The sequence below is a fragment of the Sminthopsis crassicaudata genome, chromosome 2 (genome assembly GCF_048593235.1).
Source record: "Sminthopsis crassicaudata isolate SCR6 chromosome 2, ASM4859323v1, whole genome shotgun sequence".
Classification (NCBI taxonomy): domain Eukaryota; kingdom Metazoa; phylum Chordata; class Mammalia; order Dasyuromorphia; family Dasyuridae; genus Sminthopsis; species Sminthopsis crassicaudata.
In genome coordinates, this window is record NC_133618.1 from 262,500,554 (window position 1) to 262,517,973 (window position 17,420).

At 35.0% G+C, this 17,420-nt stretch overlaps 1 protein-coding gene across 1 annotated transcript in view; it reads right to left on the bottom strand.

Moving 5' to 3' along the window:
- Nucleotides 1-17,420, bottom strand: part of RYR3 (ryanodine receptor 3) — a 753,032-nt gene that overhangs the window by 14,073 nt on the left and 721,539 nt on the right. Inside the window, 5 exon segments of the mRNA XM_074289179.1 lie at nucleotides 4,062-4,196; nucleotides 5,668-5,814; nucleotides 6,288-6,348; nucleotides 6,846-6,973; nucleotides 7,494-7,536. Coding sequence (XP_074145280.1) covers nucleotides 4,062-4,196; nucleotides 5,668-5,814; nucleotides 6,288-6,348; nucleotides 6,846-6,973; nucleotides 7,494-7,536 — 514 coding nt within the window.

Sequence of the window (17,420 nt, forward strand, 5' to 3'; positions counted from 1 at the left end):
TGTTCATATCCTTTGACCATTTATCAATTGGAGAATGGTTCGGTTTCTTATAAATTTGGGTCAGTTCTCTATATATTTTGGAAATGAGACCTTTGTCAGAACCTTTGTTTTTAAAAATATTTTCCCAATTTGTTATTTCCCTTCTAATCTTGTTTGCATTAGTATTATTTGTACAGAAACTTTTTAGTTTGATGTAATCAAAATCTTCTATTTTGTGATCAATAATGATCTCTAGTTCTCCTCTGGTCATAAATTCCTTCCTCCTCCACAAGTCTGAGAGGTAGATTATCCTCTGTTCCTCTAATCTATTTATTATCTCCCTCTTTATGCCTAAATCATGGACCCATTTTGATCTTATCTTGGTATATGGTGTTAAGTGTGGATCCATATCTAATTTCTGCCATACTAATTTCCAGTTTTCCCAACAGTTTTTTCCGAATAATGAATTTTTATCCCTAATGTTGGAATCTTTGGGTTTGTCAAAGATTAGATTGCTATAGATGTACCCTTTTTTGTCCTTTGTATCTAATCTGTTCCACTGATCTACCGGTCTATTTTGTAGCCAATACCAAATGGTTTTGGTGACTGCTGCTATATAATATAGCTTTAGATCAGTTACACTTAGACCACCTTCCTCTGAGTTTTTTTTCATTAGTTCCCTTGCAATTCTTGACCTTTTATTCTTCCATATGAATTTTGTTGTTATTTTTTCTAGGTCATTAAAATAGTTTCTTGGGAGTCTGATTGGTATAGCACTAAATAAATAGATTAGTTTGGGGAGTATTGTCATCTTTATTATATTCGCTCGGCCTATCCAAGAGCACTGAATGTCTTTCCAATTATTTAAATCTGATTTTATTTTTGTGGCAAGTGTTTTGTAATTTTTCTCATATAATTCCTGACTTTTCTTTGGTAGATGGATTCCCAAATATTTTATACTCTCAACATTTGTTTGGAATGGAATTTCTCTTTGTATCTCTTGCTGTTGCATTTTGTTAGTGATATATAAAAATGCCGAGGATTTATGTGGATTTATTTTGTATCCTGCCACTTTGCTGAAATTTTGAATTATTTCTAGTAGCTTTTTAGCAGAGTCTTTGGGGTTCTCTAAGTATACCATCATGTCATCTGCAAAGAGTGATAGTTTGATTTCCTCATTTCCTACTCTAATTCCTTGAATCTCTTTCTCGGCTCTTATTGCCGAGGCTAGCGTTTCTAGTACTATATTGAATAGTAATGGTGATAGTGGGCAACCTTGTTTCACTCCTGATCTTACAGGGAAAGGTTGCAGTTTATTTCTATTGCATATTATGCTTACTGACGGTCTTAAATATATACTCCTGATTATTCTAAGGAATAATCCATTTATTCCTATACTCTCAAGAGTTTTTAGTAGGAATGGATGTTGGATTTTGTCAAATGCTTTTTCTGCATCTATTGAGATGATCATATGGTTCTTATTAATTTGATTATTAATATGGTCAATTATATTAATAGTTTTCCTAATATTAAACCAGCCCTGCATTCCTGGAATAAATCCTACTTGATCATAGTGTATTATCTTGGAGATGATTTTCTGAAGTCTTTTTGCTAATATCTTATTTAAGATTTTAGCATCAATATTCATTAAGGAGATTGGTCTATAATTTTCTTTCTCAGTTTTCGATCTACCAGGTTTAGGTATCAGTACCATGTCTGTGTCATAAAAGGAGTTTGGTAGGACTCCTTCATCCCCTATTTTTTCAAATAATTTATATAGTATGTGGCATTTTTAAGAGGAATTAACCACTGGAACTGGGCATTAAGTTTCTGAAACATGGATACCTGTCATCTTCATGCTGAAAAAGTTGATAAAACTTTCAAAGCTTTTATTACTGTCTTATCTTCTTACTAGTCCTAGACGGGTAATGCTGTCTTTTTCTTCTTTAGTGGTTTTTAAAAGAGAAGGAAATTAGAAAAGTTCAATTTAAAAAAAGTGAATAGGAAGTACTCAGGATGCCTTTATCAGGTTAAGTTCCGTGCTAGAACTTAAAGGATCATGTCATGCAGGTGATGCGTGTGGCAAATACTCTAGAATAGACTCTTTGATATTCTTTCCAATATAACTCTAGTGATTCCCTGCCATGAGCTAACTATCTAGTGATGAAGACTAGTCATGATTATGCCCTGAATAAAATTATTATGGTCACCTCCTCCCCTTCCTTGCCATTAGGACAGGGAAAATTGAGTCAGGAAAAGCCTTGAGGCTCTGACTCCCCTTCACATACCATTATGAAGGATAGAAAAGAAAAACAATGATCCAGGTGCCCGCCACTCTGACTCCCTCCTTGTCCAAAACTACTCTGAAGTAGAATTATGTTATCTTGCTTCCTGCCTATGCCCTCCTTCTTAGAAGTCCCTATCTATCCAAGAGTGGTGGAGCTCCCTTCTCTGACAAGAACTGAGCCATGATCCAAGCTGTAGATACCAGGTTAACTCCTCTCTCCCAACTCTCTCTCTCTCTGAAGTAAAGACAACAGCTGTAAAATGTTAGACTAATTGCCTTCTCAGCTTCTGTATTCTGCTTAAAACGTTAATATAAATTCCCTGCCTCACTTCCTCACTGCCGAATGATTTTGAACACGAGTTCCATTCGGTCGGCTAGTCTAAACTCTTCACATTAATGAAAAACCAATCTCTGTCTTGCCTCAGTTTCTCTGGCATGAATGGATATTGTCTAAAAAGGCTTTTATTAATTGACTTATCCATGCAGGGGTGCACAATAATCTCATATTTCATTCTGAGGTCTAGAGAATCTGAAAAAAAAATTGCAATGTACCAGTCTCATGAATACTTTGAATTAGGCCTTTTAAAAAACATCCGTTTACTGATTGATTGATTGTAATCTTCCTATTCTGTGATACTTTTTTTTTTTTTTTTTTTCTGGAGAAAACAACTTCTGCTTAAAAAGTAGCCTTGGGTTGAGAGATGTCAGTGAGGCTTTTGGAATGAAGATGGGTCTGTGGCTCCATATTTACTTTCTAACAAGCAGCTGGTGTTACAGGAGTTGGAACCTAAAATGCTGGTGCTACAGGAAAAGATCTTTCCTCTGACCCCACTGTCAACTGACAGATGGGAAAACCTGAAGCCCAGAAACATCAAGTGATTTGTCTAAGAATAACATGGCAGTAAGATGGAGCCGAGACCAAGAAATCCTATTGCTATTCCATTAGGAAATGTTAAATTTCAGAGGTGAATGAAAATAAATGTGATGATTTTTCTCATTCAAATTGATATTTCCCTTCCCCAGTAAATCTATTTAAGAACCTTTTAAAGGGGACCCATAGATTCTGACTTAAAAATCCCAAGAATCAGACCAAGCTTAGTTCTTCTAAGATTATTTACAAACAGAACACTATTTCATTCAGAATATAGACCCATCATATAGACAAATTATACTGTACATCTCTCTTCCTTGTATTTGGCCTGAGAACTCCAATGTTTTACTACCTCCCTGGCTCAACCATGGTCTCGCCTTTTTACCTTTTTACTTTTCTCTCTATGGGGAATATACTTTGAAATCATAACAGCCTTTCATGAACTTTGCTTTTGTCATGCAAAAGACATATGAAACTTCTTTACAATATCTCAGTCAGCAAAAAATATTAAATACTAAATAGTAAAAGGCTATGCCTCCAGCACTTGTAGACCAAGGACTAAAGATATTCCTTGGTTAAAATATTCCATTTCCAAAGTTGGTTTTTTGTAGATACATTTGTACTAAGGACTCATCAATCACTATGAGTTTCTCAATTTCAGTAAGAATTCAGTAAGAATTTCACTAAGAAACCCATTGCAATGTCCAGTAAATCAGTAAGAATTCAGTAAGAATATTCAGTAAGAATAGTGGTCAAAGAAAGTTATCTATAAAATTTATGTTACCAAAATATCTTGTCTTTTGGTAAGATATAATGTCTAACTCTGAGGTCCCCCAGTTGACCTCTTCAAGACCCCTACCCACAGATCCTTATCTCCCAGGGAGAGACAGTGTAACAAGGCAGAGCCTAAGACAGTTTTGTTACCGTCATCATGTCATCACATTTCATATCTGGCTCATCTTCATCTTCGCTCTTGTTGTAGAACTTTCGGAAGAAGTTGAAAGCCACCACAGTGTAGAGATAAACAACAACAGCCAAAAGTCCCACAGTCAGTACCAGCTAGACATAGGAGGAGAAAGGAGGAAAAGGAACCAGAATATTTTTTGTTTTAATGGTTTTTCTTATGTCTTCTTTGACTTATTCAAAGTTCAAAGATAAATAATTGTTTCTGTCCTCTAAAAAGAGGGCAAGGAAGGACCAAAAAAAAAAAAAAAGGAAGAAGACATTAAAATACAGAGTACTGATTTGAATACTTTGTCCTAAAGATAGTCAGAGAGTTTGGGAAGCAGAAAAAAAAAGAAAGACCCCAAAAATGTGGGGGTGAGGAAAAAGAATCAGTATGAATGCATCTGATGTTTACCAAACAAAATAAATAAAATAAAATAAAATTAGAAACATTTCTGTTTCTGAAGAGGAGTTTTCATGCAATATCCAAAGTTCCGTGGTCACCACTGAACCTTCATTCTGTGGAGAGTGGGAGGATTTCACTGATGATTAGAACTGGAAGGAATTGTAAAAATCATCAAGTTAACCAATCCCACTTCTCTGATTTTACAGATGAAATGTCTGAGGACCTAAAAGATGATATAAATTGCCCAAAGTCACAGAGGAGATGAGTGGCAAAATTGAGACTTGAAACTTGAAGTTTCATCTTCCTGAATTCAAATCTGGCTTTGTGATCCTGAATAAATCATTTAACCCTGGTTACCTCAGTTTTCTCATCTGTAAAATAAGCTGGAGAAGGGAATGGAAAACTGGTCGATTGAAACAAATGAACAACCACAACAAAACCTCCCAGGGGTATTGTGAAGAAAGAATGAGATAATATTTGCAAAGAACTTTGCAAATCTTCAAGTGCTATATTCTATTTCACTATTTATTATTATTATTCCACTGAATCATACATGATGCTTCCTTCTATTCTGTATCTGAAACACCTTAAACAAATGCAGTCTGCTGAACTTTAGTGTGGCCAAGCCTCCTCCTCTTCCCTTCCAGGAAAGACCCCCCAAACAAGTGAGTTGGATACTTAGTTAATGTTATGGAGTTGGAAGGAAGGAACAGGCAAGGTGCGTAGTTGGAATGACAAATTCTCCAAATTGGCCTTTTTTTAGATTTCAGAAATAAAAACCATTCACATGGTTATGGGAAATAGCTATTGAGGAGCTTCATTAGCAAAAAGTGGATATAGTCTGAAATCAGCTACCTCAAGAATTCAGTAAGAAAGAAGAAAAAGAAGGAAAGAGTTTAAAGTGGTATAGTGGATAAAGTTTGGGAATCAGGAGGACCTGAATTCAAATCTTGCCTCAGATGCTTCCCAGCTGTGTAATCTTGGGTAAATCACTTAATCTAGACTGCCTCCTCCTAAAAACACTTTGCAGAAATTATTTCCTATTTTCTTTAGATATTTTTATGAGTGACACAAATTATTTGAAGGTATCATATCCTCTTCTTTGCACCCCACCCTTACACTCTTCACTTTTATTTCTGTTCTATATCATTATAAATGTAATCCCTTAGTATCTCCTACCTGTTTGCCATTGTGAGTTACAGAAGATAAAATTGTCCTCAGTGTCTTGAAACCCATTGCAATGTCCAGTAAATGAGCAGCAAAGAAGAAGTTGTTGTAGTGACCAAGGATAGACATAGTTGTGTACCAGGCCAGGTATAAGAAGGACTGTGAAAAATGTCCAATTGGAGAAAAGTTCAGCAATACTTCAAACCCTGTAATAATTTTTCCATGTCCTTTAATAACTTCCTGGTCAAAGATGTTAGAATATTATCATATTTAAACTTTGGAGAGGTGATGGCAATTGTCTCATCATTAAGATAAAGAATTGCATGACCACAGATGTGGAGTTTCGTGTGAGTTACTAAAAGGAATGTGAAATAAGGTGAAATTTAGAGGATTACCATTGATCTTGTTTTATATAAATGGAAGGGAGAGTTTCTGTGCATGGGTTTTGGGTCCACATTCTCTGATAAGAAATTTATCCAATGTTTCCAAGTATGTTTCATTATTTGGATGCCCATTACCCTAAAGGCCTCCTTGGGCTTCTGACTCAGGCTTTTTAAAAGGATGATTTATAAATATGTACCTATTGGAGTAATGAATAGAATCTTATTTTTTTTTAAGCAATTAAAACTTACATTGTCGGTAAAAACAACTCCCAGCTTCCATATGTGGTACTTCATATCGATAGAGCTCAGCCTAAAGAGGATCAAATAATTTCAAACTCATAAATGTCAAGAGTTAAGTGTTTAATAAAGAGGAAATTAACCTCTTTCTCCCATGTCTAATAACTAAAACACAGCTCAGAGCTTTATCAAGTTGTGTATTTTCCTCTGGAGATGATGAATTGTTAGAAATCTTGCACTTTTAAAAACTGTTACTCCTAAACACAAAGAACCTGAGATTGTTAACTTTTTCAAGGCATTTTATCATGTATTTACCCCATTTCCACCTTTATATACTTACACATATAATAAATCAAAGCCTAAATGGGACATCTCAAATCCAGAAGGGGAGTGAAAGGGTACATGAAACAGATTAAATTGCTTGTTAAACATTTTCCCCTTGGCTATCCTTTCAGGGAAAATAATTAATAGCCACATACTAAAGAAAACATGACTCAACTTTGTTAGATTGGGAGAAAAAATATTCAGCTTTAAACAAACTTCTTTAGTTACAGATGGTCATCTAAGTACCATGACACAAGGGAGGCTTCCTCTGGTTCTGTCTGTTCAACTGGGCTAAAGTCAAGGGCATTTTTATCCAAACCCAGAAGTTCAGCAATACGCTCAGCTCCATAGAGGTCACCATACTTGTTGATCACCTGAAAAAGAAAGGAAGACAAAATAAACTTGATAGTCAAACATTTAAACCTCCCCTCTCCACCCCCCCCCCCACTATTTTCTACTTTAAACGAAGCAGTAGGACTGGATGACTGTGTTTCAACATCTTTTGGGATTCTATAAAAAAGGGATGAATTTTCCATGGAGTCAGTTAGGAAGGACTTAAAATGAAAAAAAAAAGAGGAAGCGGCATGATGGAATAATCAAGCTTCCACAACTAGTAGATTAAAAATTGCCATGTATCAAGCTGGAATTTTCCCTTTTTTGAAGAGAGATGAGGTTGTTTTGCAAAATATGATAATGACTGTAAATTAAAATCTATCAGTATAAGCACCAAGTTCTTCAGAATTGGCCATCTAGAAATAAAGTCAACATGTTGCACATGCAGATTCACAAAGACAGTTTCTTTCATGGATTACTTTTCTCAGGAGTAATGAGATCACATCAAGTTCTTATATTTCCATTATGGTAAGAGAGTCTGTCCATATTAATAGAGCGTACCTTTCTCTTTACAAATTTGTCCCAGTAGTTGTTAGGAAAAGATCTGTAGCAGAAAAAGAAAGAGAAAGGGAAGTTTTCAACATTAGGGAAGTCATATAGATTGATAAAGTCACCTTCATGACCTTTCAGGGATCTTGAACTTGGATTTCAATGATGGAATTTTCTGCCATGGAGAACAGAAGATTGGTTTGTGAAAGTTGCGTGATTTGATTGAGTTTTTAGGGTTCAATCAACACTGTTATATTCATTTCTGCTCTGATAAGTGAACTGGCTGCTGATTGTTTTCCTTCATTAACTCAATGGTTAAGAATGAGTTTGTAACAACTTGGGTTAAGAATGTGCTAAAGGCCTGAAAGAACTCTGAAAGAACAACATATTGCAGTGTGCTGGTATGTGTAGGATACATACTCCAGGGGGTATTCTAGACTTGAAAAACAGCTAGGTTCAATCTCAGTTCTGACAAACTGCATGATTTTGAGCAAAAAGACTATTTCTCCAAGGTTCAGTTTTTATAGATATTTATTAGAACCTCAAAAGGATGTTGAGAGGAGAGTGCTTTTTAAACCTTACAGTAAAATGTAAATATGTGTTGTTATCTTTTTCCCCATTGTAACACGTGTGCTCTGTTGGCTTAATGGAATGTGAACTCCATATTTAAGTGGCACTTCTTTGAGATGCTGATGCTATTTTGTCCCTTCCATGAGAGAGAAGATATTAATCTAATCCTCACTGAAGATGACCTTTTTTCCCCCTTTAAGCTCAAAGAGCCACTATTTCTTTTCTTTTTTCTTTTGTTAATTATTTTCCATTTATATGTAAAATTTTAAAAATAATCACTAAAAAATTTGAGTTTAAACATTTCTCCCTTCCTTCTGACCATTCCCCTTCCTTCAGAAGAAAGGCATACATAACATGTGATATATATATATATATATATATATATATATATATATATATATATATACACATATATATACCACACATATATATTATATATGTGAAGTTATATTATATGTAACTTAATGTTATGTACATATATGTGAAGTCATGCAAAATATTTCTGTTTCATGGGAGTTCATCTCATTCACATTATTACCTGTGTATTTCCCTTCATCCTATTCTTCCTCCTGTTTGTCCTCTCCCTTTTCACTCTTTCCCTCCTCAATAGGTTTTGCTTCTACCACCTCCCCTGATCCGTTCTATCAGTCTCCTTTATTTAATTTCTACCTCTCCTGTAAGGGCCCTTTAAATGGGTGGACACAGTGCATCGGGAGATTGAGGCCCGGAAGTAAATTCTGTGGATATTAGGACTGCCCTTGGGCGGGATCCTGGCCATATTGAGATAGCTTCGTAATGGGTGACTCTCTCGCTGATTGGCTGTGTGTGTGACCTCACAGGCCCTATGTAAGCCCACTGCAGGCAGCAACCGCCCTCTTTAACCTCGTGCTGTTCACTCTGGCTCCCTAGCCTGGGTGGCCAAGCCAAGATGGGTAGCCAAAAGAGGTAAGGATTTTAGTAGTGAACACATGGGTCTTCTGACCAGGTGTTCACCAGGGAACCAACAAGTCAGGGCATCAGTTAGGGCATTATGTGAGTAGGTATAATAAAGGCTTTTAAGATTACATGTGGTTGTTCTTGAGTGCGCTACCGGTTACTAAGCTATAGATTCAAGAGATTGTGGCCAGAGACCTTAGAAGGCCTCAGAGGAGGCGAGCCGGGTAGAGCTCACACTGCAAAGGACAGTGGTCAAAGGTACTCTGGTGGGTCTAGGACAGACTAGTAATTGTAACTGCCAGGAGAGCACGTTACACTCTCCTACTTCCCTGTCAGTAAGACAGATTTCTATATTCAAATTATTGTGAATATTATTTCCTCTTTGAGTCAATACTGATGAGAGTAAGGTTCAAGTGATGTTCATTGCCCCCTTTTCCATCTTCTCTTCCACTGAAATAGGTTTTTTGTGCCTCTTCATGTGAATTAATTTACTCATTCTACCTCGCCCTTCCTTCAGCATTTCTATACCTCTTTCTCATCCATTAATTTTTTAATGTCATCCTCTTAAATTTACCTTATACCCATAACCTCTTCCTATGTGTAATCTTTCTGGCTATACTATTAGTGATATATTATTTAAGAAATAGAAATATCATTTTCCTATGTGTGGATATAAACAGTTTAACTCTATTGAATCCCGTATGCTTTCTTTTGCCTTTTTAACCTGTTTCTCTTGAGTCTTGATATTGAAGGTCAACTTTTTTGCCTTAGTTATGGTCTTGTTGTGAAAGTTTAAAATTCTTCTATTTCACTGAATGACCATTTTCTCTCCTTAATGTATTATGTTTAATTATTTTGGGTAAGTGATCCTTGGTTGCAGTCTTAGCTCCTTTGCATTCTGAAATATCATGCTCCATTATCTCTGATCCTTTAATCTTGCATCTTCTAAGTCCTATATAATTCTGTGACTCCTTAATATTTGAATTATTTCTTTTCCTGAGGTCATAAGTAGATTCTTTCGATGCCTATTTTGCCCTTTGGTTCCAAGTCATCAGGCATTTTTCTTGATAATTTCTTGAATGATGTTGTCTATTACCTCCTTTTGATTATGACTTTCAGATAGTCCAATGATTCTGATATTATCTTTCCTGGATATATTTTCCAGATCAATTTTTCCCCATAAGGTAATTTATATTTTCATTCATGTTTTCATTCTTTTGAATTTGTTTGAGTCTCGATTTTTCATAGAGTCATTAGCTTCCACTTGTTCAGTTCTATATAGAGTAAGATAGATTTCTATATCTGAGTGCACTTTAAGTCAATTCCAATGAGAGTAAGAATCAAGCATTACTCACTATCCCATCTTCCTATTTTCCCCTCCATGGTAAAATCTTATTTGTAGACTTTTTTTAAAAATTTAATTATAGTTTTATTTACCAGACATATGCATGGGCAATTTTACAGCATTGACAATTGCCACACTTTTTGTTCCAATTTTTCTCCTCTTCCCTCCCCCCCAAGATGGCAGGTTGACCAATACATGTTCAATATGTTAAAGCATAAATTAAATACAATATATGTATACATGTCCAAACAGTTATTTTGCTGTACAAAAAGAATCAGACTTTGAAATAGTGTACAATTAGCCTGTGAAGAAAATAAAAAATGCAGGTGGACAAAAATAGAGGGATTGGGAATTCTAATAGTGGTTCATAGTCATCTCCCAGAGTTCTTTTTGCTGAGTGTAGATGGTTCAGTTCATTATTGCTCTCTTGTAACTGATTTGGTTCATCTCATTGTTGAAAATGGCCACATCCATCAGAATTGATCATCATATAGTATTGTTGTTGAAGTATATAATGATCTCTTGGTCCTACTCATTCTCTCCAGGCTTTTCTGAAATCATCCTGCTGGTCATTTCTTACAGAACAATAATATTCCATAATATTCATATACCACAATTTACCCAACCATTTTCCAATTGATGGTCATCCACTCAGTTTCCAGTTTCTGGCCACTACAAAGAGGGCTGCCACAAACATTCTTGCACATACAGGTCCCTTTCACTTCTTTAAAATCTCTTTGGGATACAGGCCTAGTAGTAACACTGCTGGATCAAAGGGTATGCACATTTTGGTAACTTTTTGAGCATAGTTCCAAATTGCTCTCTAGAATGGCTGGATGTATTCACAATTCCACCAACAATGTATCAGTGTCCCTGTTTTCCCACATTCCCTCCAACATTCATCATTATCTTTCCCTGTCATTCTAGCCAATCTAACAGGTGTGTAGCGGTATCTCAGAGTTGTCTTAATTTCATTTCTCTGATTAATAATGACTTGGAGCATGCTTTCATATGGCTAGAAATTATTTCTTCATCTGAGAATTGTCTGTTCATATCCTTTGACCATTTATCAATTGGAGAATGGCTTGATTTCTTATAAATTAAAGTCAATTCTCTATATGTTTTGGAAATGAGGCTTTTATCAGAACCTTCGACTATAAAAATGTTTTCCCAGTTTATTGTTTCCCTTCTAATGTTGTCTGCATTAGTTTTATTTGTACAAAAACTTTTCCATTTGATATAATCAAAATTTTCTACTTTGTGATCAATAATGATCTCTAGTTCTTCCCACAGGTCTGAGAGGTAAACTATCCTATGTACCTCTAATCTATTTATAATCTCATTCTTTATGCCTAGGTCATGAACTTGGTGTATGGTGTTAAGTGTGGGTCAATGCTTAGTTTCTGCCATACTAATTTCCAATTTTCCCAGCATTTTTGTCACACATTGAGTTGTTATCCCAAAAGCTGGGATCTTTGGGTTTGTCAAACACTAAATTTTTTTTTTTGAAGTATTACTTGGTTCTGTTTATAATATCCTCTGTCCCCCTTTTCATTGTTTTTTTTATTATATATATATTTTTTATAATATTATCCCTTGTATTCATTTTTCCAAATTATCCCCCCCTCCCTCTATTCCCTCCCCCCGATGACAGGCAATCCCATACATTTTACATGTGTTACAATATAGTCTAGGTACAATAAATGTGTGTAAATACCATTTTCTTGTTGCACAATAAACATTAGATTCCGAAGGTATATGTAACCTGGGCAGACAGATATTAGTGCTAACAATTTACATTCACTTCCCAGTGTTTCTTCTCTGGGTGTAGCTACCTCTGTCCATCATTGATCAACTGGAAGTGAGTTGGTTTTTCTTTATGTTGAAGATTTCCACTTCCATCAGAATACATCCTCATACAGTATTGTTGTTGAAGTGTACAGTGATCTTCTGGTTCTGCTCATTTCACTCAGCATCAGTTGATTTAAGTCTCTCCAGGCCTCTCTGTATTCCTCCTGCTGGTCATTTCTTACAGAGCAATAATATTCCATAACCTTCATATACCACAATTTACCCAACCATTCTCCAACTGATGGACATCCATTCATCTTCCAGTTTCTAGCTACAACAAAAAGAGCTGCCACAAACATTTTGGCACATATATGTCTCTTTCCGCTCTTTAGTATTTCTTTGGGATATAATCCCAGTAGTAGCGCTGCTGGGTCAAAGGGTATGCACAGTTTGATAACTTTTTGGGCATAATTCCAGATTGCTCTCCAGAATGGCTGGATTCTTTCGCAACTCCACCAGCAATGTATTAGTGTCCCAGTTTCCCCACATCCCTTCCAACATTCATCATTATTTGTTCCTGTCATCTTAGCCAATCTGACAGGTGTGTAGTGGTATCTCAGAGTGGTCTTAATTTGCATTTCTCTGATCAATAGTGATTTGGAACACTCTTTCATGTGAGCGGATATAGTTTCAATTTCTTCCTCTGAGAATTGTCTGTTCATATCCTTTGACCATTTATCAATTGGAGAATGGTTCGGTTTCTTATAAATTAGGGTCAGTTCTCTATATATTTTGGAAATGAGACCTTTGTCAGAACCTTTGTTTTTAAAAATATTTTCCCAATTTGTTACTTCCCTTCTAATCTTGTTTGCATTAGTATTATTTGTACAGAAACTTTTTAGTTTGATGTAATCAAAATCTTCTATTTTGTGATCAATAATGATCTCTAGTTCTCCTCTGGTCATAAATTCCTTCCTCCTCCACAAGTCTGAGAGGTAGATTATCCTCTGTTCCTCTAATCTATTTATTATCTCCCTCTTTATGCCTAAATCATGGACCCATTTTGATCTTATCTTGGTATATGGTGTTAAGTGTGGATCCATATCTAATTTCTGCCATACTAATTTCCAGTTTTCCCAACAGTTTTTTCCGAATAATGAATTTTTATCCCTAATGTTGGTATCTTTGGGTTTGTCAAAGATTAGGTTGCTATATATGTATCCTTTTTTGTCCTTTGTATCTAATCTGTTCCACTGATCTACCGGTCTATTTCTTAGCCAATACCAAATGGTTTTGGTGACTGCTGCTATATAATATAGCTTTAGATCAGGTACACTTAGACCACCTTCCTCTGAGTTTTTTTTCATTAGTTCCCTTGCAATTCTCGACCTTTTATTCTTCCATATGAATTTTGTTGTTATTTTTTCTAGGTCATTGAAATAGTTTATCTGATTGGTATAGCACTAAATAAATAGATTAGTTTGGGGAGTATTGTCATCTTTATTATATTCGCTCGGCCTATCCAAGAGCACTGAATGTCTTTCCAATTATTTAAATCTGATTTTATTTTTGTGGCAAGTGTTTTGTAATTTTTCTCATATAATTCCTGACTTTTCTTTGGTAGATGGATTCCCAAATACTTTATACTCTCAACATTTGTTTGGAATGGAATTTCTCTTTGTATCTCTTGCTGTTGCATTTTGTTAGTGATATATAAAAATGCCGAGGATTTATGTGGATTTATTTTGTATCCTGCCACTTTGCTGAAATTTTGAATTATTTCTAGTAGCTTTTTAGCAGAGTCTTTGGGGTTCTCTAAGTATACCATCATGTCATCTGCAAAAAGTGATAGTTTAATTTCCTCATTTCCTACTCTAATTCCTTGAATCTCTTTCTCGGCTCTTATTGCCAAGGCTAGCGTTTCTAGTACTATATTGAATAGTAATGGTGATAGTGGGCAACCTTGTTTCACTCCTGATCTTACTGGGAAAGGTTGCAGTTTATTTCTATTGCATATTATGCTTACTGAAGGTCTTAAATATATGCTCCTGATTATTCTAAGGAATAGTCCATTTATTCCTATACTCTCAAGAGTTTTTAGTAGGAATGGATGTTGGATTTTGTCAAATGCTTTTTCTGCATCTATTGAGATGATCATATGGTTCTTATTAATTTGATTATTAATATGGTCAATTATATTGATAGTTTTCCTAATATTAAACCAGCCCTGCATTCCTGGAATAAATCCTACTTGATCATAGTGTATTATCCTGGAGATGATTTTCTGAAGTCTTTTTGCTAATATCTTATTTAAGATTTTAGCATCAATATTCATTAAGGAGATTGGTCTATAATTTTCTTTCTCAGTTTTTGATCTACCTGGTTTAGGTATCAGTACCATGTCTGTGTCATAAAAGGAGTTTGGTAGGACTCCTTCATCCCCTATTTTTTCAAATAATTTATATAACATTGGGGCTAATTGTTCTTTAAATGTTTGGTAGAATTCACATGTGAATCCATCTGGCCCTGGGGATTTTTTCCTGGGGAGTTGATTAATAGCTTGTTCTATTTCTTTTTCTGAAATGGGACCATTTAAGCAATTTATCTCCTCCTCTCTTAATCTAGGAAGCCTATATTTTTGGAGGAAGTCATCCATTTCACTTAAGTTATCAAATTTATTGGCATAAAGTTGGGCAAAGTAACTCCTTATTATTTCTCTAATTTCCTCTTCATTGGTGGGAAGATCCCCCTTTTCATTTGTAAGACTATCAATTTGATTTTCCTCTTTCTTTTTTTTGATCAAATTTACCAAAGGTTTATCTATTTTATTGGCTTTTTCATAAAACCAACTCTTGGTTTTATTTATTAATTCAATAGTTTTTTTACTTTCAATATTCTTGATTTCTCCTTTTAATTTTTGTATTTCAAGTTTAATTTTTGGTTGGGGGGTTTATAATTTGGTCTTTTTCTAGCCTTTTAAGTTGTAAGCCCAATTCGTTCATCTTCTCTTTCTCTATTTTCTTCAAATAAGCCTCTAAAGATATAAAATTTCCCCTTATTACTGCTTTAGCTGCATCCCAAAGATTTTGATATGATGTCTCATCATTGTCATTATCTTGGATGAAATTGTTAATTGTTTCTATAATTTGCTCTTTCACCCAGTCATTCTTTAAGATGAGATTATTCACAAACACTAAATTATTAAAGTTATTGATTATTTTGTCCTTTGAACCTAACCTATTCCACTGATCAACTACTCTATTTCTTAGCCAATACCAAATGGTTTTGGTAACCACTGCTTTATAATATGATTTTAGATCAGGTACAGCTAGGCCACCTTCATTGATTTTTTTTTTTCATTAATTCCCATGAGATTCTTGACCTTTTGTTTTTTCATAGAAGTTTATTTTTTTCTATGTCATTAAAAGAGTTTTTTGGGAGTCTGTGATTGGTATCCTAGCTCCTTATTTTAACTGTTTGTGTCTTTTCAAGTGTGTTTCTTGTATATAATATGTTGTTTTTTAATTCACTTTGCTATCTGCCTCTATTTAAAGAGTGAGTTCATCCCATTCACAGTTAGGATTAGTCTCTGCATTTTTTTTCTGCTGTTTATCCTTCTCTCTTTTTTATCCTGTTCTTTCTATAAAGTCTGTTTTGCTTCTGACCACTGCATTTCTTTATCTGCCCTCTCTTTTACCATCTTCTCTACCTTTCTTAGTTCTTTTTCTTCCTGCTTCCTGTTGGATAAAATAGATTTCTATTACCAATTGAGTATATATACATCCATACATCCATATTTTTATCCTTCTTTAAACCAATTTGAATGTGAGGTTCAAGCATTGCTTCCCTTCCCCCCTATTTTCCACTTAACTATAAAGGTTCTCCTTGCATGTCTCTTTTAATTCAGATAAATTTCTCCATTCTTCCTCTTCCTTCTCCCAGGGCATCCCTCTTTTTCAACTGTTCATTTGTTTTACATCATCCCAACATGATCAACTCACCCTTGCACACTCTTTCTATGTAGAATTCTCCTGAGAACTAATTTCTAATGAGAAAGTTCTCAGGAAATACATGTATCATATTCCCATAAAGAAAAGTTTAGCCTTATTGAGTCCTTTACAATTTCCCTTTCCTGTTCACCTTTTTATGCTCCTCTTGTATTTGAAAGTCAAATTTTCTATTCCACTCTGATCTTTTTATCAGGAATGCCTGAAAGGCCTTTATTTCATTAAATAACCTATTTTTTTCTCTTTGAAAAATTATCCCTTTTATTAGATAGGTAATTGATTGTAATTCTAGCTTTTTTGCTTTCTGGAATATTATATTCCAAGTCCTATGCTTCTTTTTTTTTTCCCAAAAGATTATACATATGTATTAAATTGGATTTCTTTACATTAATCCTTAAATTTTTAAAATTAATTTTATAATTATAACTTTTTTTTGACAACATTATTCCTTGCACTCACTTCTGTTCTGAATTTTCCTCTCCTTCCCTCCACCCCCTCCCTTAGATGACAGATAGTCCCATACATATTAAATATGTTATAGTATATCCTAGATACAATATATGTATGCAGAACCGAATTTCTTGTTGCACAGGAAGAATTGGATTCAGAAGGTTAAAAAAAATACACTCATTTCCCAGTGTTCCTTCATGGGTGTAGCTGATTCTGTCCATCATTTATCAATTGGAACTGAATTAGACCTTCTCTTTGTTGAATATATCCACTTCCATCAGAATACATCTTCATACAGTATTGTTGTTGAAGTGTATAATGATCTCCTGGTTCTGCTCATTTCACTAAGCATCAGTTCATGCAAGTCTCTCCAAGCCTCTCTGTATTCATCCTGCTGGTCATTTCTTACAGAACAATAATATTCCATAACCTTCATACACCACAATTTACCCAACTATTCTCCAACTGATGGGCATCCATTCATTTTCCAGTTTCTAGCCACTACAAAAAGAGTTGCCCCAAACATTTTGGCACATACAGGTCCCTTTCTGCTCTTTAGTATTTCTTTGGGATATAAGCCCAATAGCAGCAATGCTAGGTCAAAGGGTATGCACAGTTTGATAATTTTTTGGGCATAGCTCCAAATTGCTCTCCAGATGGCTGGATTCTTTCACAACTCCACCAACAATGCATCAGTGTCCCAGTTTTCCCACATCCCCTTCAACATTCATCATTATTTGTTCCTGTCATCTTAGCCAATCTGACAGGTGTGTAGTGGTATCTTAGAGTTGTCTTAATTTGCATTTCTCTGATCAATAGTGATTTGGAATACTCTTTCAT